This window comes from Calidris pugnax, unplaced genomic scaffold, assembly GCF_001431845.1.
Source record: "Calidris pugnax isolate Ruff unplaced genomic scaffold, ASM143184v1 scaffold219, whole genome shotgun sequence".
Taxonomy (NCBI): domain Eukaryota; kingdom Metazoa; phylum Chordata; class Aves; order Charadriiformes; family Scolopacidae; genus Calidris; species Calidris pugnax.
In genome coordinates, this window is record NW_015094507.1 from 2,155,964 (window position 1) to 2,177,190 (window position 21,227).

General features: G+C 44.5%; 1 protein-coding gene across 4 annotated transcripts in view; it reads left to right on the forward strand.

The window, feature by feature from the left end:
* The first annotated feature begins 36 nt into the window (after window positions 1-36).
* Window positions 37-21,227, forward strand: part of VPS54 (VPS54 GARP complex subunit) — a 52,133-nt gene continuing 30,942 nt past the window's right edge. Inside the window, exons 1-9 of one of the 4 annotated variants that reach the window (XM_014964627.1) lie at window positions 37-70; window positions 577-678; window positions 10,946-11,107; window positions 11,869-11,974; window positions 12,066-12,110; window positions 13,514-13,592; window positions 17,939-17,973; window positions 18,996-19,053; window positions 20,488-20,873. In XM_014964627.1, the coding sequence (XP_014820113.1) occupies window positions 10,972-11,107; window positions 11,869-11,974; window positions 12,066-12,110; window positions 13,514-13,592; window positions 17,939-17,973; window positions 18,996-19,053; window positions 20,488-20,873 (845 nt within the window). In that variant the 5' untranslated portion in view covers window positions 37-70; window positions 577-678; window positions 10,946-10,971. The other 3 variants (XM_014964624.1, XM_014964625.1, XM_014964626.1) reach the window with 3 other exon arrangements.

The following is a 21,227-nucleotide window of genomic DNA, read 5'->3' on the forward strand; positions in this document are numbered from 1 at the left end:
CGACGTGTCGCCGCCGAGGCGCCGGCGCCGCGCTAGGCCGCGCCGCCCGCCCGCCCTCCCGGCGCCGCAGGTAAGGCAGCGGGGAGCTCCCCCGCCGGCCCTCGCTAGGCCGCCGGCGCAGGTGCCTCCCCTCCTCCGCCTGCGGCCCCGGGGAGGGGGGGAAGCTCTGCCAGAGAGCGGCCGGGAAAGTTGAATTCCCTTCCTTTCCGCCGCCCCGGCCCCGCGCCCTTTGTCTTTGCGGGCCCGGGGCCTCCGCGGGGCCGGGGGGGAAAGAGGAGGGTGTGAGGGAAGGGGCGCCCGCTTCCAGGCTCTGTGTGTCTGTGTGGAGGGGAGGGGGGGTGCAGCCTGCTTCTGCCTTTTTCTCTGCGAATTTACGTTTTGTATTTCCATGGTAACCCCCTCGGCGGTGAAACGGGCGGGTGGTGTGTGAAGTGGGTGCCCGTCCCCTTGGCAGAAGCGGGGGCATGGAGGCTGTGGAAGTGTCAGCCTGGAAAGCACTCCTGGGGCTTTCCTGGGCCCCCCCGCCCCGAGTCGAGGCCCTGGTGGCCCTTTCTCATGTGGGGTCTTCTCCTGCAGGTCACCGACCAGCTCCCAGACCGGGCGGTTTTCCCGTAGGATGCGCCTAGGAGAGATATGACGACGGCCTCCCCGAGATACTCCCGGCGTCTTCTCGCTAAGGTACAGCCGGCTCCTGGCGTGGCAAAGCCCTGCTTGGCCAGCTCAGCTTCTGGAAATGCGGGGAGGTAACATTTGGAGCAAGTATTTGGGTTTTCTCTCTGTAACGCTGGCCCCTGGCACCCGTGTTAATGGCAATGGGGTGGACTGGGGTGTGTAGAGCTCAAGGGTTTGTTGATTCCAAAAACCATTTAGGATTGCAGTGGCTCTTGGGTTTAGAGGCGATCCTAAAATCTAGGATTTGTGCAGACAAACATTCTTTCCTTACTGTAATTTTTCAAATGCGGTATGTTCTGTTGAGAGAAATATCCATGCGTATTTGTAAAATACCAACTTCTTGCACTCTCAACAAAAAAATTAACTTTAGCTGTCCAGTTTTGGCCATAGTATTATTGATTTTCTTTTCCTTCTCGTGTCTTTTTGTGTTGTCTAAATACTTGGGATCACTGGATGTTCTGTAACGTAAAGCCTAAATGTGTAAAGTACCTAACATACACCAAAATATTTGTTAGGGTACAGATTTGCCTGTATGCTTTTTTGGGAGTTTTAAAGCGCAGGTGGTGTATTGGCTTTTACCATCTTAACCTATACCCTGCCTGAGCAGGAGGTTGCCCTGTGGACTTCTGCTTCAGCTGTGACCCTGTGCAACCCTGTGCTGCGAAGGAGTGCTTTTATTAGAAAACCTGACTGCAGTGTGTTAATTGTTGTAGTGGCTGTAGGAATTGCTGGTTTAGCCTGAGAGCCAGTGGGACTCTTTCCCAAACTGTAGTGTGGACACCAGCTGTGGTTCCCTTGACATCCTCTGGGCGTAGGATGGTGCTGCCGTTGGGTAGGACAACAGTGCCTAAAATGAACTAATGGACAGGAGATCTACAGCTGTCAAAAGCTGCTGTGCATCGTGTGGGCAGCCTCACTGGTGAGGTATGAAAGCTCTTGGAGAAGCAGCTCTACCTCATCCATCCCATGAGCCGGCAACGTGCCCGTGTGGCCAAGAAGGCCAGGGGTCTCCTGGGGTAGAGTGGCCATCAGGTGGAGGGAGGTCATCCTCCCCCTCTGCTCTGCCCTGGGGAGGCCCCATCTGGAGCAGTGGGTCTGGTTCTGGGCTCCCCAGTTCCAGAAGGACAGGGAAGTGCTGGAGAGGGGCTAGTAGAGGCTAAAGAGATGATGAGGGGACTGGAGCATCTTCCTGCTGAGGAAAGGCTGAGAGCTCTGGGGCTGTTCAGCCTGGAGAAGGCTGAGAGGGGACCTCATCAATGCTCAGCAATATCTAAGGGGTGGGTGTCAAGAGGATGGGGTCAGGCTCTTCTCAGTGGTGCCCGGTGACAGGACAAGGGGCAACGGGCACAAACTGGAACTCAGGAAATCCCATCGGAACATGAGGAAAAACTTTCCCGTGAGGATGGCAGAGCCCTGGAACAGGTTGCCCGGAGAGGGTGTGTAGTCTCCATCTCTGGAGACATTCAGACCCTGCCTGGATGTGTTCCTGTGCGACCTGTTCTAGTTGAACCTCCTCTGGCAGGGGTGTTGGACTGAGTGATCTCCAGAAGTCACTTCCATTCCGTGTGATTCTGTGATCCCATTTGCCAGTAGCAGGATCTGGCGTGGGTGTCCCTGGCTCTTCACTGATGTTTTTCTCTGCAGTAAGAGCCTGGTTGCAGGTGTGAAGGAATTTTGCTTTCCTCTTGACAGCACAAACTTCATGGGAGGAAAAGGGGATGTGCAGGTCTGAGGTCGGACAGGAACGTCGTTTGCCTGAGAAGTGTCAGGAGCCGCTAGAGAGAATGTAGCAAGCAGACCGCAGGCTTGCTCTCTGGCAGTTGGAGTAGGAAGAAATTGGGAAATGGAATCATGTAGGTATCGTTTCTTCTTTTGGGGCAGCAGCTTGTCATCGAAGCCACTTCTGCTTTCCCTTCTTCAGACTTTTGGGGAAATGCGGAGCTGCGAGTTTCTCAAGAAGAGTGTAGGGCCACGAGTATCTTACCCTTCCAGCTGGGAGGCGCTCAGTTTTCTTTTGGGTTTTATTTCTTCTTTTATTATTTGGTTTTTTTCCATGTCTTCTTTTATTGTCTTATTTTATGAATAGAGCATAAAGAGAGAAAAGGTGAGCACAAATGCATGTTCTACATATATATTTCTGGGGCCTCATATGATGAAGCCCAAAGAAATAGTTACCAGCACATCTTGAGATTTGTGTCCTCTATATTTTTAACATTTTGCACCCACTTCACCTCGGTGCTAGGTTTTAAACAAAAAAAGATCTGAGTATTCTTCTCAAAAGGTACTGGACTGGTGTCCTGTGTCAAGGCTGCTCTGTCTGCTTTGGGGTAATCCCTGGTCTCAGCTTTCAAAAGCTATCAAATATTTTTTTTATTTAGCTTTTTCATAGCTACTTCCAAGTCGTTCAGGGCTTTGGTAAGGCTTCAGAAAGACATGATTCTTGTGGGGGCGAAAAAAAATAAATCAAATTTTTTTGAAAATTAGGTTCAGATTAGCAAATTGAGCCTAGCCCTACTGAAAATAGCAAGTGGGGACCCTGCGCAGGGAAACTTGCTGTTGCTGCAAATTGCCATCAGCTTCTGTCCTGACCTGAGCGTTACAAGTTTTGCTCTGGCTGGTGCAGTTCTTCTGCCTTTCCTCAAAATGTCACTGCTCCGTGATCTCTGCCTTTGGCGTGCTTCTGGCTGGAGTGCCCGCCGGGGCTTCTTCATCTTTGCTCAGCTGCCTGCACCTCGGTGGAGCTCTGGGAGATGCTCATATTTCACCATTTTCCAAGAGAAAATGCACACTGTAATGTTGATGCCTCCAAAAAAGAAAAAAAAAAGCAAAGAGACTTCACTCTTCTCTTGTGTGACAGTGTGGGCAACTCACCACAAGGCCTTTTCTTTTCTGATACATATTTTTACTGCTTTGTTAATTGTTTCTGAATGATTCTGCCACCCCTGGCATGGAAGAACTTGACGCATAATGAGCTAAATGGCTGTAGGAAGGTGTGTTCCTCCAGCACGGAAGCTGCCTTCTCATTTCAAATTAGTGTTCAGTTAGATTTCCGGATGAGAGGAAGTGCATTTAGTACATCGGGTACACCACAGATGTTTCATTTAATTGTTTTATTCAGTACCTGAATAAAATACTACTTTTCAGATAGTTTGTCTACAGGGAGATAAATTCTGTTCCAATTTTTGACAAAATTTTTACATTTGTTTATTGCTCTAAAGAGCTTGTGCATACATGCATTGAAATGACAATATGATGTTCAGTGATAGGGTTTTTTGGGTTATCTTCTTTAAATACAAGAGTAGATTCTCTGAACAAGTGAGGTTCAACTAAAGCATTTGTTGTTTTTTATTCTTTAAATCTACTGTTCAGGTGACCTCAGCTGGGGAGGACAAAAGAAAGGAGTACAAAATAGAATCATATGAAAATCGGATGCTGTTTTACCTTGGCCTTGTAGATGACCCATAGAGGTTTGCAGTGGGAATGTAACTGTCCTGGTCTTTCTTTGTAGTCTGATTACTTTCCTTGCCCGTTTCCCGTGTGAGGAGAACATTTTGAGCTGGCACTATGGAAGGGACGATATAAGGGGGGAGTAGTGACATGATTCTTGAAGCTGTTTGAGGGCTCTTGCTTTTCCATGCTCGCCATTATGCGGTTTGCTGAGAAGGTGGCACAGTTTGGCCCAGCTCAGCACCATCCAAGGAATTACAAAATGTGCTGGACTAAAACAGCGTGGACTGATGAGAAATGCAGATTACCTGTATATAGTTTACTTGTCAGGTTGCTTTCATCCCAGGAAGGCTAATCTGGATGGTCATCGCTCACGCGAATTTTGCAGAGGAGGTGTACCCTCAGCGTGGGAACACAAGGTTTGGGACACTATTACAAGATGTGCAGAACACACAGAAATGATGTGTGTTCATGCATCATACAGTCACAGAACGGTTAGAGTTGGAAGGGACCTTGAAGACCATCCAGTTCCCACCCCCTGCCCTGGGCAGGGTCTCACCAGACCAGGTTGCTCCAAGCCCCCTCCAACCTGGCCTTGAACCCCTCCAGGGATGGAGCAACCACAGCTTCTCGGGGCAGCTTGGGCCAGGCTCTCACCACCCTCACACCAAACAAGTTCTTCCTGAGATCTCATCTAAATCTCCCCTCTTTCAGTTTCAAACCCTTCCCCCTCTTCCTATGGTTCTCCTCCCTGATCCAGAGTCCCTCCCCAGCTTTCCTGGAGCCCCTTGAGGGACTGGAAGGGGCTCCAAGGTCTCCCCGGAGCCTTCTCTTCTCCAGGCTGAACCTCCCAACTCTCTCAGTCCCCCCTCCCAGCAGAGGGGCTCCAGCCCTCCCACCATCTCCGGGGCCTCCTCTGGCCCCGCTCCAACAGGTCCGTGTCCTTCTGCTGGTGGTGGCCCCAGAGCTGGAGGCAGCACTGGGGGGGTGTCTCCCCAGAGCGGAGCAGAGGGGCAGAATCCCCCCCTGGCCCTGCTGGCCACGGGGCTGGGGATGCAGCCCAGGATGGGGTTGGTTTCTGGGCTGCCAGGGCACGTTGCTGGCTCGTGTTGAGCTTCTCACCCACCAACACCCCCAAGTCCTTCTCCTTGGGGCTGTCCTCAGTCCATTCTATGCCTGGCCTAGATCTGTGCTTGGAATACAAATATACCTGTATTTATTAGGCTTTCAGAAAGGCCGGCCTGGCACAGGCTTCTCTCAGAGTTGTGTAAGGAGGTTTGGTGTTGGTGTGTGCGTCAAGTGTAGATGGCTTGCCACAGGGACAGGTCACAGTTGTCCCCTGACTCATCCTTCCCCCGATGATCATCTCCTTCGTACTCTAAAACCCTGGGGTGGAAATAGGTGTTCAGAAAGAGCTTGGGTTAGCAAAAGAGCTTCCGCAGCCTGAACCTCATTCTCTGAAACTGCTTAAAAAATGTCTCCTGAAAGCTGAGTGTGGCTCCCCCGCTGAAAGAGAGGTGTCTGTCTTGGGGCACAGGGGCAAGAGTGGAAATTTCAGCTCAAGGAATAAGCTGGTTGAAAGAAATTGGAAGTTTGTGTTAATCCAGGCTGGTTGACATTGCCTTAAAAAGGTGGTGTGTACTTTGCTCATACCGTGGTTTCCTTGTTACAGGGTTAAATCCTGCTGATTTAGCAAAAAGAACTGTGAAATAGTAGAGTGGGGAACATAAGCTTTTGAGTACAGAGTAAATATATTAGCCAATAACAGGAAATTGGTGGCTGTTGAGGTCCTGGAAAGAATCCTTTATATGTTTGGCTCTTCGAGTTACGTTTCAGGTATCCTTTTCCTTAGTAAGTATCTCTGGTGTTTATCACTTCCAGAAATGGTGAAGTGTTTTGCTTTACAGTGACTTGTGGGTGACTTCTGATGGTTTTCTATTCCGGAGGGTCTTGGGTAACCAGAGCAGGACTTAAAATGTTTTGATTAAAATGTTTGACTCTTGCTGCCAGACAAAGTCAGTAATTAAAGGACAACTTGCCCAGTGTTGTGTGGTCAGTGGGAGCCCTGGGCTCTTTCCCCTGGGTGCTCTGTGTCTCTTCCCAGACATCACTATTTTTGAAGCCAGAATCGAGTTTGGAGAGCAGATTCTATGAATTGTATGAAGGGCTGGTGCTAAAAAGCTCTGAGTTCCTTCTAGCACGAGCCAATTTATCAAAACTACCAATTTAAGTTGAAGGTCTTACTCATAGGTTGTAGATTTATTTTCATTTTGGGGGGAGAGCACAGAGTTTCTTCAGTGCATAAGTTGAAACTTACTTCAGGCACCTTGCAGGGATTGTGCTGGTTTCATAAATTCCAGTTTTTATTTTTAATACAAATCACAGCTTCCCAAACCAACGTGTGCGCGCGTGACGCTTCCCAGTAAACACGATTGAGTCGCGCAAAGCTGGTACCTCAAGTAGGAAAGAGAAAATTGCTTGATAATGGTAATGGAAAACTGCCCTGAAAATGAAGAAGTATGAAGTTAATATCCGTGAATAGGCAAGGTTTAGTTTGCACCTTCTCTGGTGTCTGTAGAGAGGTGTTAGTGGATGTTTCAATAGCAAATCTGAAAACGAAGCGCGTGAATAATGCCTAGAAGGTGGAAGGGTGGTTTCTGGAGAACTTTGTGCGAGTCATAATACAAAAACAAGCACGTGCTGGAGAGTTACAACCCTCCTGTGCAATTACTTCTGAGTCACGGGCTTTAGTTGTGCTTGCTCTTCTAACTGCTGAAGCCTCAGCTGTGGAGTTCGTCACAGCGTCATAGTCATAGTCATAGTCTTCAGATTCGTGTGATGAATACATTCCTAACTACACAACACTGGCTCGTGCTCTGCTGACTCTGCAGGAGCCTCTGTCATCACAGCCCTTTTATTCCACGCTGCAGGTTGTTAACAACCGTGTCGTCGTTGCTGAGCGTGTTACTGAACAAGAATTTTTTTTTTAAATAGGAAAATTTTTTTTAAAGAGGAAGCTGTAAAATTGCGAAATATCAATCTTCACGTGTTCAGGCTGTAAGAATACTGTAAATTCAAATCATAAAAGCTGTTTTCATTGTTGCGATGGTTATTTTTTTTACATTTTTTTTTAAGTGTTTAACTTCAGTGATATTAAGTCACTACCTTGACAGTGTGATACAATGTCAGTTTTTTTAAACTAAGAAAATTAATACAGTGTATACAAAATAGATTTAATATACTGAAGGCATGTTGCAAATGCAGCCATAATCCTGTAAATATTTCCATCATTACTCTTGTATCTAACCCCTAAAGTGTTGGGTTTTTTTATTGAGTTAGTTTAACACACATTGCTAGGCAAAATGTGAGTAAATTATGGTGATTACTGCAGAGAACAGAGTTAATCTAACCCGGTTTTAATTGTATATAATTTAAATTGATGTCATTAAGTTACACGGCTGCATGTTCTTGTTGCTGCACATACGCTTTTTTTTAAGTAGGAGGCTCGGGGGACTCACCATTTCATAATTCATTCTGCCCAGTTAACTCCATTTACCTGTGTTTCACTTGCACTTAAAGCTGAACGAGTTAAAATATCCTGCGGCAGTTTTGTTCTGTGTGAACACTGAGTTTCATTTTTTGGGGTACGTTTAAATGGGCAAATTTATATATTGCTGCATATTTAAAAACGCTGGTTCAGGGTGCTGGTTACAGGTCCATTGAGCTCTAAAAGGTTTAATAGCGTGGCACAAGAAATGGCTCTTCTTTCAGTGAATGAAAGAAACTGTTTTTCTGTTGCCTGCAAGGTCAGTGCACGCAGAATGGCTCAGGTGTAGGGCAGGGGTTTTGTCTTCATATAGGCTCGTCACATATTCCTTTGTAATTTGAATTGAATTCGGGTAGTTCTGTACAGTTTTCTCTCTGAAGCCATACCTACTTGGCTAATTTTAGGACTGCAGTTTGAGGAACGCCTGGTTTTGGGCAGCCCAGATGGTTTTATTCCTGTTCGTTGAGGTTAATTATCCATAACGTCCTGACTTATGAGGCTACTAGAATAGCTGTTAACTATGAATAATTTAGTACAGCATCATATTGCGTGCCACTTAAGAAAGCCTTTGCCTGTGAATCCTTATATCTTGTTGAAATCCACTTAATAGTATGAAGGTTACTGCTTGCATTGATATTTTGTTATACACTTTCCATTCTATTTTAAGATTTGTCAATGCACGAAGGCAATGTGAATATTTTATGGTGATAAGTAATAAAAATACCTGTGCCAAGAGTAGGTATAGTTTGTTTTTGAGAAGCTGAGGGATTGAGCTAGTCTTCAGTGTTAAATTGTCTTTTAAATTTATTATAAAACCTTGGACTGGCGTAGTGCAGTTAGCATTTTCTCCGCTGAGATTTATGTAGTTGAGAGAATTCACATCTTAGAATATATACTTTTAGGCAATATTTCATTACGGGGAGAGGAGAGAGGCTTAACGAAAGACTTGCCAGCGAGAGTACAAGATTTCAGTGCTTTCTACAAATTGCCTTATTTGCTCATACATCTGGCTAGAGCAGACTGTGGCTCATATTACGGAGGCTTTTTTTTTTTCAGGAAAAAAACTGCAAATACTGAGCTTTGAAGCGGTTCCAAGTGTGGATAAATTTACTGTACGCCTTTAGGAGACTTGATCGTTATAACTTAGCACTGGGTGTGTTTTTTAAGAATGCTAAAATGATAGTGGTTTGTCATTATCATCAACTAGATTTTTCACAAAAACACCCCAAAGCATTAGGGAAGAGCTTCATGAAGAAAGAAGTTGCTTTGGAAATGTCAAGGGAAGAATGCAAGAGTGTCCACGCGCAACACAAGTAATAGAGAAGTTTTCTTTGGGGCTTTTTGGGGAGAGAGATTAATGCTTTGTGATATTTCAGGAAGGTCTGTCAGATGTCTGGGAAGGTGTTTTTATTTTCCCTTTCTGACTACTGCCAGATCTCCAATAGCCCTCCCATTCTTTTTCTTGACTCGTAAACTTTTCTAGGGAATCTGCTCCCAAGAAAACCTGGGAGACAGATTTTTTCAGTCCTTGTGCCACATTTTTAGAAAGGGTTCTGCTGGTCTGTTTTCACCCCTTTTAAAAGTCACTTTTTAAAAATTCCAGTGGAAGCACGTTCCCCTCCTCGCCTGGCTACGGTGTCGGACAGAAAGGGAGAGAGTGGCCAGTGAACATCAGGAATGGTACCCAATGGGCAGAGTTTTGGCTGGAATACGTGTTTCTTGGTCATTATGAGCCTCTTCATTGGGATGCTCTATAGAATGGTCTAGGTTGGAAAGGACCTTTAAGATCACCTAGTCCAACCATCAGCCTAACTCTGATTAAAAAAAAACCAAACGAAAAGCATACCAAAGAACCCCCCACATCACTAAACTATGTCTCCAAGCTCTATGTCAACCCATCTTTTGAAAACCTCTAGAGATGGTGCCTCAACCCCTTGCCTGGGCAGCCCATTCCAAGGCTTGATGACCCTTTCAGTGTCAAAATTTTTCCCAATATCCAATCTGAACCTCCCCTGAACATGTATATCTATGTGTATCCATATGTATATCTAAGCTGTACGTATCTTAACTTGTCTCCAGAACTGTTTTGTAGGACACTCCCAACCTCATTTAGAAAGAAGGACTTTTTGGTTTTTTTCTTTTCCAATTGAGGTTTCCTGTGATATATGTGATGCTGTTAGAAGTTGACACGGTGACGTACAGTCATCCCTTGGTGCCTGCTTCAGCGATTGAAGATAAAAAAGGCCTTTTATCTTTTTGTGCTCCTTCACAGGGCAGTAAGTAATTTAGGTGTCCCTTAAGGGTTGGTAGTTAAACGCTAAGATCTTGCTAGATGTGTTTATTTCTCCTTAAAGGCGAGGATTCAGATCGGTCCCTTTGAACGGGCACTCTTTGAGCTGTACATTATGGGGTTGTTTTAATAAACTCTCGAATCTCTAATAGTTCTGCAGTTTACTACTGACTCAGCTGATACTTTGATGGAAATGCAGCTTTGTTTACAGATGGAAAGAACTCATTATGTTGTTCAGCCCCGGTGTAAAATTTTTAAGGTCGTTTATTTTCAAGTTGGGAGCTTAAAATTCAACTGAAAATTAGTGGGACTTTCCTTACTCCAGACCTTTTTGATCTGTGTTTTAATTGTCTTCTCTCTGCAAATGCTTTTTTTTACATTGAAATAAAGTATAATTTGCTTCACTAGGCAGCCACGAAAAGATGAATTCCCAATTTTCTTGATGCAAGGGAGAAAAGATGTCTGTGTTGTCTGCACAGTATGTGCTCCTACTTTTCTGGTATACGTGGCATGCTCGTAATCTCCAGGTTCTGATTCATCTGAATCGTGAGAATGATTTCAATTACTGTAAATAATTAATGATCTGTTGTAGCTGTGGGTAGCTGTTGCCGGGCTTGGCTGAATCAGCAGGACGGGCTGCAGGGCTCCTCCTCTGGAGAAGACCGGGCTGAGGTCCTACCCTTAAGGCAGTGCAAGAAAGTGAGGGCACAGAATACTCCATCTCAGCCCTTATTATCTTTTTCACGTAGAGATGTGGGAGGAAGCAGGCTATGAAGTTACCTTCTGCAGGCTATGAAGTTACCTTCTGCCTTTTATTTTTGTGTTTAAAACAAACTTTTCCCTGTTGCTGTTGAAACGTGGCAGTTGAAGCCAAAATACAAAAATTAACAAAATACTACGTAGCTGATGGAGTGTCATTGTTTGGATGCAGCCTGTAACCAGAAGTTTATTAAAGCCTTGGTGTTTATTTTTTTTTTTTTCTTCTTTAGCTTTTATCAAGTGGTGATTTTATGCAATGGCATCAAGCCACAGTTCTTCACCAGTGCCTCAGTCCAACAGCAGCGATGCTTTCTTCAAAAAGGAGATGGATGCCACAAAACGTTTCCGCCCCGTGCAGTCGCTGCCTGATGTGTGTCCCAAGGAACCTACAGGTATCGTCGGCGTCAAGGAGAGTGAAAATGCAGTTAAATTTGCTAATCCATTGTACAATTGTTCAGTCAAATTTTCTCGTACGGTGGGTGGAGTGTACTAAGCCATGGTCTTATTTCAAAGTGTGCTTTATGCCACCCAGTGTCCCTTTGGAGCAATGGGAGAGCCTGCCTTTGTAAAGCTTGTTTTCAGATGGCCACGTTATAGACGGGATCTTGCTGTGTGTGATTCCACTTCAGAGCTGTGATCCGTCCTACAGGCAGGCAAGAAGAGGGTATATTCTGTCAGAGCCCATAAAAGGCTCGTCCAGTGCACTTGGAGCTATCATAAACCCAAGTTTTGGGGTCGTAGCTCCTGTAGCGTACTAAAGCTTAGTTTATAAAAAGGAGTCGGCGGGGTGGGATCTTAAGAATTATGAAATATAATGCTAATGAATTTCAGCTGTCGTTCTGACTGAGTTCAGATTATTAAAAATGCATTTGTGGTTGGAAGTTTTTTCACTTCAGCAGAAGCTAATGTTGTTGAGTTAAATATATTTAATGAGTGTGAGCGCACTACGGTGATGAAAACTTGTGTTGGTTAATCTGATAGAAGAAATGCAAGTTGAAGAGTTGCAGAAGGAGAATATCGTGTGTCTTTTGCATGGATGATTCTGATCCACTGTGTAGTTGTGAAAAGGTGGTTTGCTTAAGAACCTCATTTTAGCAAACACACAACTTTCAGTTTCTCACCTTAACAAACTGTCTTGTCTTTTGTGCTGCAGGCGACCCCAATAATTTATGTGACAGCCCGTCTCTAGTTGTGGATCAGCACAGATGGACTATTTATCATTCCAAAGTCAATCTCCCAGCAGCACTAAATGATCCTAGGTTAGCAAAAAGGGAATCTGATTTCTTTACAAAAACATGGGGAGTGGACTTTGTGGACACTGAAGTCACGCCTTCATTCTACCTCCCACAGATCACCAAGGAACATTTTGCATTATACCAACAGGAAATCACTCCGGTAAGAACCCCCAGTTAGATGCACGTCGTACAAAAAGAGATTTGAGATCCTTCTAATTGGAGTTTGTCCCTGCTAATAGTCCATCATACAGTTAGCTGATAATTAATTTGCTCTTCGGTGCTTGTTGACTCTTCATTAGGCATTTCCTGGTTTATAATCCCAGCATTTGTAGTGTGGAAAATGCTATCTAAATTCTCTATGTATTTTTTTATTTGTATTTCTGAATATTGAGCTCTGCACCAGGGCTCGCAGTTCATATTTATTCTTTCTGATTGTTAATCTCTTTTTCTGTAAGGATTTTTTAATGATTGGGCTCTACAGTGCAATTTTCAGACCTTTGGATCAAATATAAAACGTGACTATGTGCTGCAAGGATTGGAGATGTTTTTTAAGAGCCTCTAAACATTTATACTTGAAGTTCTTAAACTATAAATAGGTCTATTATCTTGCTGATTTCTTTTGTAACAGGAAAGTTTAAGCTACATCTAAGGACACCAGGACCAGTAGGAGACTTCTACAAACTCTTAAAATACAGGTGTCAGTAAGTATGTAGTTTGTTTTGTGGTTTTTTTTTTTTAACCTGAAAGAACATGTAGAAGTCTCCTGCTGTTTTCTGCTTCCTTGGTTTGTAGCTTTCTTATTTTTCTGCTGGTACAGAAGTGGTTGCAGGGAGTGTTACTTGTGCAAGTCATAGTTAAAGTATGTGAAAGTGAATTGTCTGTAACTGAACCATTGCCATCGGTTCACGTATGCAATATTTAAAACATTTAAGAGTTCATCTGTTAAAATAAGCGTGTAATGCAGTGACTACTAAATGAAAGAAGATTTTGGGAAGAGGCAACTGACCCATGATGTAGCTTCTAGCAGAGATCCAGCTGACACTTGTGTTCTTTAGAAATGTAATTTCTCACCACTATGGTCTCCGGTGGTGTTTACACTTGTAGATAAAATTAGAAGCTCAACATGATGAAACAAGATACATGGTTTCATGCAAGGTACTAATTAGTAAGACGTGGAAGCAATTTCTATTAATTTTGCAATGAAAAGGCATTCATTGTGTATTAGCGTGATTTCTGGATTAGACAGCAAATACATTTTTGAATGTGTAATTACAATTGATCTGTGGTTCTATCTCATTATGTAGAGAAGTTATTTCACTGCTTCAGTAACTTTTGTTTTCATTTTCTCTTGAGATGTAGTGATACAGAAAAAAACAACATATCAACTGTAGGTTGCGATTTTTGGTACCTTTCACCTGGACAAACATCATCTGAACTTTTAAGAGGGCAAAAAAAAACAACACTTGTGAACTTGTCTAAATTATTTGGCATAATGCAGTTATGTTTCACTAAAAATGTTCTGAATGTTCTGTATCACAGAAAAACTCATTTTCTCTTTTACAGAGAGAGAAGGTTCATGAAAGATGCAAGAATATTTGTACTCCTAAAGATACCTTTGAGAGGACACTATTACACACCCACGGTACAGTCAAAGCCTTCCATTAGTCATTAGAAAATAATTTCTTTTGTATCAATATGTTATGGCATTCAGTAACAAATGCTATAACCTACCGATCATCTCCTTTACTTGCTCAAGGGCTTCATGTGCTATAATAGCTGATGATGATTTCTTTGTAAAAATAATTAAAAAGCCACAGATGGTTGACTAGAAGTATTCATGACCCCTGTTGATGTTTTATAGGTTAAAATGCTTGTGATACCTGCCCTTAAACTTTTCCTTGGCATGTTTGCATTCATAGCAGGTCATTTTGTCCCTGGCAGTGTTTTCTTTAACTTCCTTTTATTTAAGTTCTGTTGAGATTGTTGCATCAAATCTGTAGCAGCTGTTGACTTTGCAATGAAGGATGGCAGTGCTGGGCCATTCCTGTCTCTCTGCCATGAGGATCATGGAATGGCTGAAGTGGGAAGTGACATCTCAATATGGTCTAGTCAAGACCACGTGGCCAAGCAGGGTCAACTATGGGAGGGCAGTGTCCAGTTGCGTTTTGAATTTATCCACGGATGGAGATTATAGAATCATGGAATCATAGAATGGTTTTGGGTTGGAAGAAACCTTAAATATCATCAAGTCCCAAACCCTGCCCTGGGCAGGGACACCTCCCACCAGACCAGGTTGTTCAAGGCCCTGTCTAACCTGGGCCTCCAGGGATGGGGCAGCCACAGCTTCTCGGGGCAATCTGGGCCAGGGTCGCACAACCCTCACAGCAAAGAATTTCTTCCTGAGATCTCATCTACATCTCCCCTCTTCCAGTTTAAAACCGTTCTCCATCATCCTACAGCTGCACTTGCTGATGAAAAGTCCCTCCCCAGCTTTCCTGGAGCCCCTTGAGGGACTGGAAGAGGCTTGAAGATCTCCCTGGAGCCTTCTCTTCTCCAGGCTGAACCCCCCAACTCTCTCAGCCCCCCCTCCCAGCAGAGGGGCTCCAGCCCTCCCAGCATCTCCGCCGCCTCCTCTGGCCCCGCTCCAACAGCTCCATGTCCTTCTGCTGGTGGTGGCCCCAGAGCTGGAGGCAGCACTGGGGGGGTGTCTCCCCAGAGCGGAGCAGAGGGGCAGAATCCCCCCCTGGCCCTGCTGGCCACACTGCTGGGGATGCAGCCCAGGATGGGGTGGGCTTTCTGGGCTGGCAGCGCTTGTTTCCAGCTGAATATGCACTTGGGCATGACCTCTCTGGGCAACTGTTCCAGTGTTAGATCACCCTCATAGTAAAAATATTTTCTTATGGTCAGATGGAATTTTTCAGGTATCATTTTCTGCCCGCTGTCTCTTGTCCTGTGTTTGGGCACCATCGAGAAGATCCTCCTCTGTCTTCTTTACACCCTCTCATCAGATGTTTAAAAACATCAATAAGATCCCCCCTGAGCATTTATAGCTAATCAGTCTCAGCCTCTCCTCCTACAAAAAATGCCCCGGTCTCGTAATCATCTTCACTGGCCCTTCACTGGGCTCACTCCAGTATGTCTAGGTCTGGTTTGTACTGGGGGGCTTTCTGGCTGCTGCATCCAGGTGTGTGATGGTGCCTGGGGTTATTCCTCTCCAGGTGCAAGACAACAGGATGACCAGGAGCCAGCAATGTGCCTTTGTGGCCAAGAAGGGCAATGGTCTCCCGGGGGACATCACGAAGAACGTGGCCTGCAGTTGGAGGGAGGTCATCCTCCCCCTCTGCTCTTCCTGGGTGAGGCCCCATCTGGAGCACTGGGTCCAGTTCTGGGCTCCCCATTTCAAGGAGGACAGGGAACTGCTGGTACGGGTACAGCAAAGGGCTACGAAGATGATGAGGGGACTAGAACATCTCTCTGATGAAGAAAGGCAGGGGGATTCAGATTCAGAATAGATCTCAGGAAGAAATTTTTTACTATGAGGGTGGTAAGACACTGGAACAGGTTGCCCAGGGAAATTGTGGCTGCCCCATCCCTGGAAGTGTTCAAGGTCAGGCTGGATGGGGCCTTGAGCAACCTGCTCTAGTGGGAGGTGTCCCTGCCCAGGGCAGGGGGGTTGGAACCCGATGATCTTTGATGTCCCTTCCAACCCAAACCATTCTGTGATTCTATTCTATGATTTGGGTCTTTTTAGTCTGGAGAAGAGAAGGCCAAGGGGGGATCTCATCAATGCTTGGAAATACTTCCAAGGGTGGGTGTCAAGAGGATGGGGCCAGTCTTCTTTCAGTGATGCCCAGTGACAGGACAAGAGGTAACGGGCACAAACTTGAACATAGGAAGTTACATCAAAACCTGAGGAGGAACTTCTTTACTCTGGGGGTGGCAGAGTCCTGGAATGGGCTGCCCAGAAAAGTGGTGGAGTCTCCTTCTCTGGAGACATTCAAAACCCAAATGGACAAGTTCCTGTGCAACCTGCTCTGGGTGGACTTGCTTTGGCAGGGGGTTGGACTAGATGATCTCCAGAGGTCCCTTCCAAGCCCGTATCATTCTGTGATTCTGTGACTTTGCCTTTTCCTGTGTTGAACTTCATGAAGTTCCACTCTGGGCGGTTCTCCATTTAGTATTTCTCTGATTCCTGTTAGCAAAGACTACCTGGCAAACTTTTTTTTGGTGTCTGCTGCAGTAGCAATGCTGAATGCACGATTTGATGGAAATAGTTCAGCCAGTCTGAAACTGGGCAAAGATAGGCGAGAGGCAAAATGAAAAAGAAAATACAAGGAAAAGAAACACTCATAACCTGGAGTGAGCTTTTAATATTTCATTTATTTTAATTCTTGAAAATGTTAGCGTAAAAGGGTGCATTTGCCATTCACTGTTTGCTCAGGCTCATCGATTTCAGTATCTACAGGTATCACAGCAAGAACCATTCAGTAGTTCACTCCTTTTGATTGAGTTATTTCAATCAACTTTCTTCCTCCTTGTCCGTGCAAAAGGAAGCCCCTCTGCAGGGTTTCTCTGTGACTGGTGTTATTTTGAATGGCTGTTCCTGAATGAGCCTGTTTGCGGTGCCTACAGCAAAATCAAAGTTCCTTCTGCAGGATTAGCTTAATCCATTTTGAAAGAGTCTTCTGTTTTTAAAAAGAGAAAATTACTGTGTCACCAAAGTAACTGGGAGCTTCTTGGGTACGTGGACACTCCAGAATAGAAGCATGATCTTTATTTTCTATAATTTCTTTTGTTAGCATTGCCTGTCTTCCTCTAACTCCAGCCCACAAGACCTGGCGTTTCGCTTCCATGAGAATACCTCTGTCCAAAAACTGAGGACAGCAGGATGATCCCTAAGTTGTCGTTTGTATTTCAGTACCAATAAAATAAGGAACAAATCAAGTAAGAGCCGAAGAGGCGAGAGAAATTTGAGGAAAAAGTGCTTATGTAGCACTTACCATATTTTTCAGTGATGAGTAGACTGTCCATCAGAGGTGGGGGCTCATTGCTTTTAAATTCCTCACCTTTTTTGGCCACCAATGTGCTCCCTTTTCATAATGCACACTAGCTAATGAGTAGGGGAGGAAAAGGGGATTTTGGCTGAACCTCAGGAGCCTGAATTTGCCTTTTCTTTAAGTTCTGCTGGGGTACAATGATGCACCTCTTTTCCCAGCTCAGCTCTCTCACCCCCTGCAGTTGTCAGGTCACCTTACTTCAAGGGAAGGGCTGCTCCTCTGCTACTTGCTCAGTGTCCTTGGGACTCTGTCCCAAGCCCTGGGCCATCCTTCTTGCCAGCTTTTGTGCATCCATCCTCCAAGTGCTGTGCAGAACAGGTTATATGGGCAGTTTCCATCTGGAGCACTAAAATTGAGGGTAATGCTACAGGGACCTTTTCCTGGCCCCTGCCAGTTGATGGAACAGTGCGTTAAGGAACGTGAAGTGCTAATTAGATTGTTCTGTAGGACTAACATTTTTGCTGTCAAAGTAGCCAAGCGCGAGCACCTTTGAATACTCTTGAGACCTAAACTACCAAGGACAACAGAATGTTTGAAAGAATCAGAATATTTCAGGTTGGAAGGGACTTAAGAAGGTCTTTCATGCGACTGCCATCTCAAAGCCAGTTCAGGCTTTGAGGTCAGGCCAAGCTATTCAGGGCTTTATCCAGGCAGGCCTTGAAAACCTTCAAGGATGGAGAGTACCTGCCCTTTGGGCAGCCTGCTCCAGTGCTTGATTGCCCTTCTGGTGAAAAAGGTTTCCCTCGTGTTCAGTCAGAACGTTTCATTTCCATTCATAACCACTCTTCCCTGTTCCCCTGCCCTGTCCACCCCCTGGGAGGAACCTGGCATCGTTGTCTTGAGAACTTCCTCATAGGGTTTAATAGTGTTCAAGGTAATTGTTTTCCATGTTTCCTCATGAATGACTACTTGTATTTTGTTTAATTTTTAGATAAATCCAGGACAGATCTGGAACAAGTACCTAAGGTATGATTCCTGTGCACTCTAAGCCTTTATAAGGATTTTTCACCTTTAGTCTTGAATATACAAATGTACTTTCTTCTTTGTAGAATTTTTTTTTTTCCAGGCTGACTCCTTGAGTTGATTCTCAAGAGGATCTGCAGTTCTCAGAATTTAAAAAGAGTAGAACAATCTGCTTTTTCTTTTTTGTTGTTGTTGTTTTTTTTCCCATGGTCTTGGTTTTTATCTTAAAGTAGAATATAAATGCTGTTATTTTTCTCATCTTTAATGAACCACAATGTCTGGGTGTGGTGTGATGCTGGAGTCTATGGTGAACCTTTTGAAATTACGCTTCCTAAATAGAGGGAAAAGGGTACTACTGTCTGCCTAGAAACTCAAGGTTTTGTCGAGTAAAAATAGCGTTATCAGAGAGAATTTTAGATTAACATTTCTCTGAGCTGTGTGGTTCATGTGACGTGTTACTGGCTCTCAGAGAGCAGTGTGTTTGCTGTGTTGTGCTAAAGGAGAGCAGCTCCAGGCTCTGTTCCCTCCCAGAGCTGCCAGTAGAAGCCGTGGGCCCAGAAATGAGCACATCAGTCACAGGATGTCTCTGCTGTTGAAGAACATTTGCTCTCATCCTTTAGAGGACCCACCTGCAGTTTAATGCTGCCTACGTTTTCACGCTCAGGATGTCTAGATCATCTTGGGTGCTTGATAACCTGTGTTATTTTAGAGCTGCGTGTTCCACTTCTAGGAAGAAAAGGCTTGGTCAGATCACACAAGCTTTTAAGATGTAAAGTAAATTGGTTGTAAGGTCTGGAATAAACTTATTTACCTGGATAAAGGAAAATTTGGTTTTTGAAAATCGACAAATAAGGTCCGTGTTAGCTTCATGAGGCAGAAGGTGTGTTTAACTGGGGAGGAAGACGTAGGGGTGAGGGAGATGCATTTATTTATCTTGTTTTTCTGTTTCAGATTTTTATGAAACCAGATTTTGCCTTGGAAGATTCCTTAACATTTAATGCCGTTTTACCATGGTCTCATTTTAGTACTGCTGGTGGAAAAGGAAATCGTGACGCAGCTTCCTCCAGGTTACTTCAAGAAAAGGTACAACTTTGATACAAGATGTCACTATCCATCTTAGCTGTTCCTTACTACAAAGAAACTCCACGGCTGCTGTTCTGTGCTGATGGTTGGGATGTCACTGATGGGGGCTTTGTTGGGGCTTTGTTCTCTCTCATTTTACATCAGGCTGCAGATCGTTGGTAAACAATGCAGGAAGCATCTTTACTGCAAGAGAACTGGTTTTTCCCCAGTAAATCTCTCTATCAAATCCAGAAAAAAAAGAGTCTGTGTATGACATAGTAACAGGCTCTTCGTGACTGCTAAAACTTAGCGAAGTGGGCTTATATTGAGAACTTCAGAGATGTGGAGCTGTTTGTTAGGGAGGAAGAGAACTCCATGAGAAGGAAAAGTTAGCTGTTGTACACTAAGATTGTTGCTTTCTCACATCTCAGGAAAGCTTGAGATGCAAGGCACTGTGATTTCTGCGCTAAAAGAAATACTAAACCCTAGGGGTTTTGTATGTCAAGAGCTTACTCTTACCTTTTGTTGTTTGCATATTAAATAAATCCCCCAGTGTTAAATACATGCAGGATGGAAATAACTATAACAAGGAAACATTCTCCAGCTGATTTTCTTTCTGTCTCTGGAAGGCCTTTTGAAATTCAGCATGAAGTTTGAGTGCTTGGTACCTCTTAGAAACCAGGTCATCTGAGTATTAGCATTCAGATGAGCATCCTAATGCCTCCGTCCTTTGAGTTTGCACATTCAGCATCAGCCAGAACACGGAGCTTTTCCAGCTCAAATAATCAGGCCAGCCCAGTGGTGGTGTAGCTCTTGGACAGAGAGAATTTGATTTTCAGGTTCTAAACGTGTAGGCACACTCTGTGTCTCTGGAAATCCCAGTTGAAATATGCTTAATAGGAACTCCTAACTGGTTGGCAAAAAAACATCTCGGCCAGAGAATATCCTGAGGATTTTTCTACAAAGCAGATGCTACAGCCTTTGAAATGAACAGAGCCACTCCAAAGCCACATCAAGTGTAGTCAGGCTGCATCTTTAGCAGCTTCAGTGACCCAAAGTGTGTCACGTGTTTGCATGTAGATACTGCTCTTCCTTGCAAAACAGTAGCCAGAGCCATCTCCTTGTTAATGGCCATATTTTGACAGTGCCAGCCTGCAACCACCTGATACAAAAGTTTGGGTATTTTAAAATGACTTGCTTTTCTAACTTGTAATTTCAAGCAGGAGAAGGCATCGTCATCAGTCAAAGGGATGATTATGAGGTCATTGAAAAACCACGATCAAACCGCAAGGAGTAGTTGTTTGATTGCTAATCTGGCAAACGGTTTTCATTTTTATTAGCAAAATTTCCTTGTGATACAGTTAAGACAAATACCCTGGAAGTGCATTTGCATGGTGATAAACTTGCCAAGTCGTAATAACGCTGTTTGTTTTGCCTTCTTCCTCCTCTTTCTAGCTGAGCCATTATCTGGACATTGTAGAAGTCAATATTGCGCATCAGATTTCTCTGCGCTCAGAAGCATTTTTTCATGCAATGACCTCTCAGCATGAGTTGCAGGACTACCTCAGGAAAACCTCCCAGGCTGTAAAATTGCTTAGAGAGAAAATCGCCAAAATTGATAAAATAATGTGTGAAGGATCCCTTCGAGTTTTAAGACTGTCGCTCACCAGAAATAACTGTATAAAAGCGTACAATAAACTGAAGCTAATGGCTACCGTGCACCAAACACAGCCCACAGTGCAGTTGCTGCTATCTACTTCTGAGTTTGTCGGAGCTTTGGACTTAATAGCAACCACACAGGAGGTGTTACAGCAAGAGCTTCAAGGCATTCACAGTTTCCGGTAGGTAACCATCTAGGAAATTAATAAAAATGCAAGAAGAGCTAGAACGTGTCGAGCACGTAATGTTGGCTTGGAGGGGTTTGTTTTACCTTTGTTGGTTCGTTCCTAGGGGACATAGTACACAAAGTATAAAATCTAAGTGTGGCATAAGTGGTGTGACTAATGAGGGTGCCACAGAGAATGTTGTTTTTAGGGGGACCAATGAACTTTTAACATCTAGATATTCTGTAACCCATTCTTGTCTACAGGTGGTTTAGGGGTGCAGACATGAGAGTCAAGCTATGGCTGGACCTTCACCTTGTAGGGCTTGTAGTCCACAGCTGAGAGATGGTTCCCAAGTGGTTGTTTGCAATC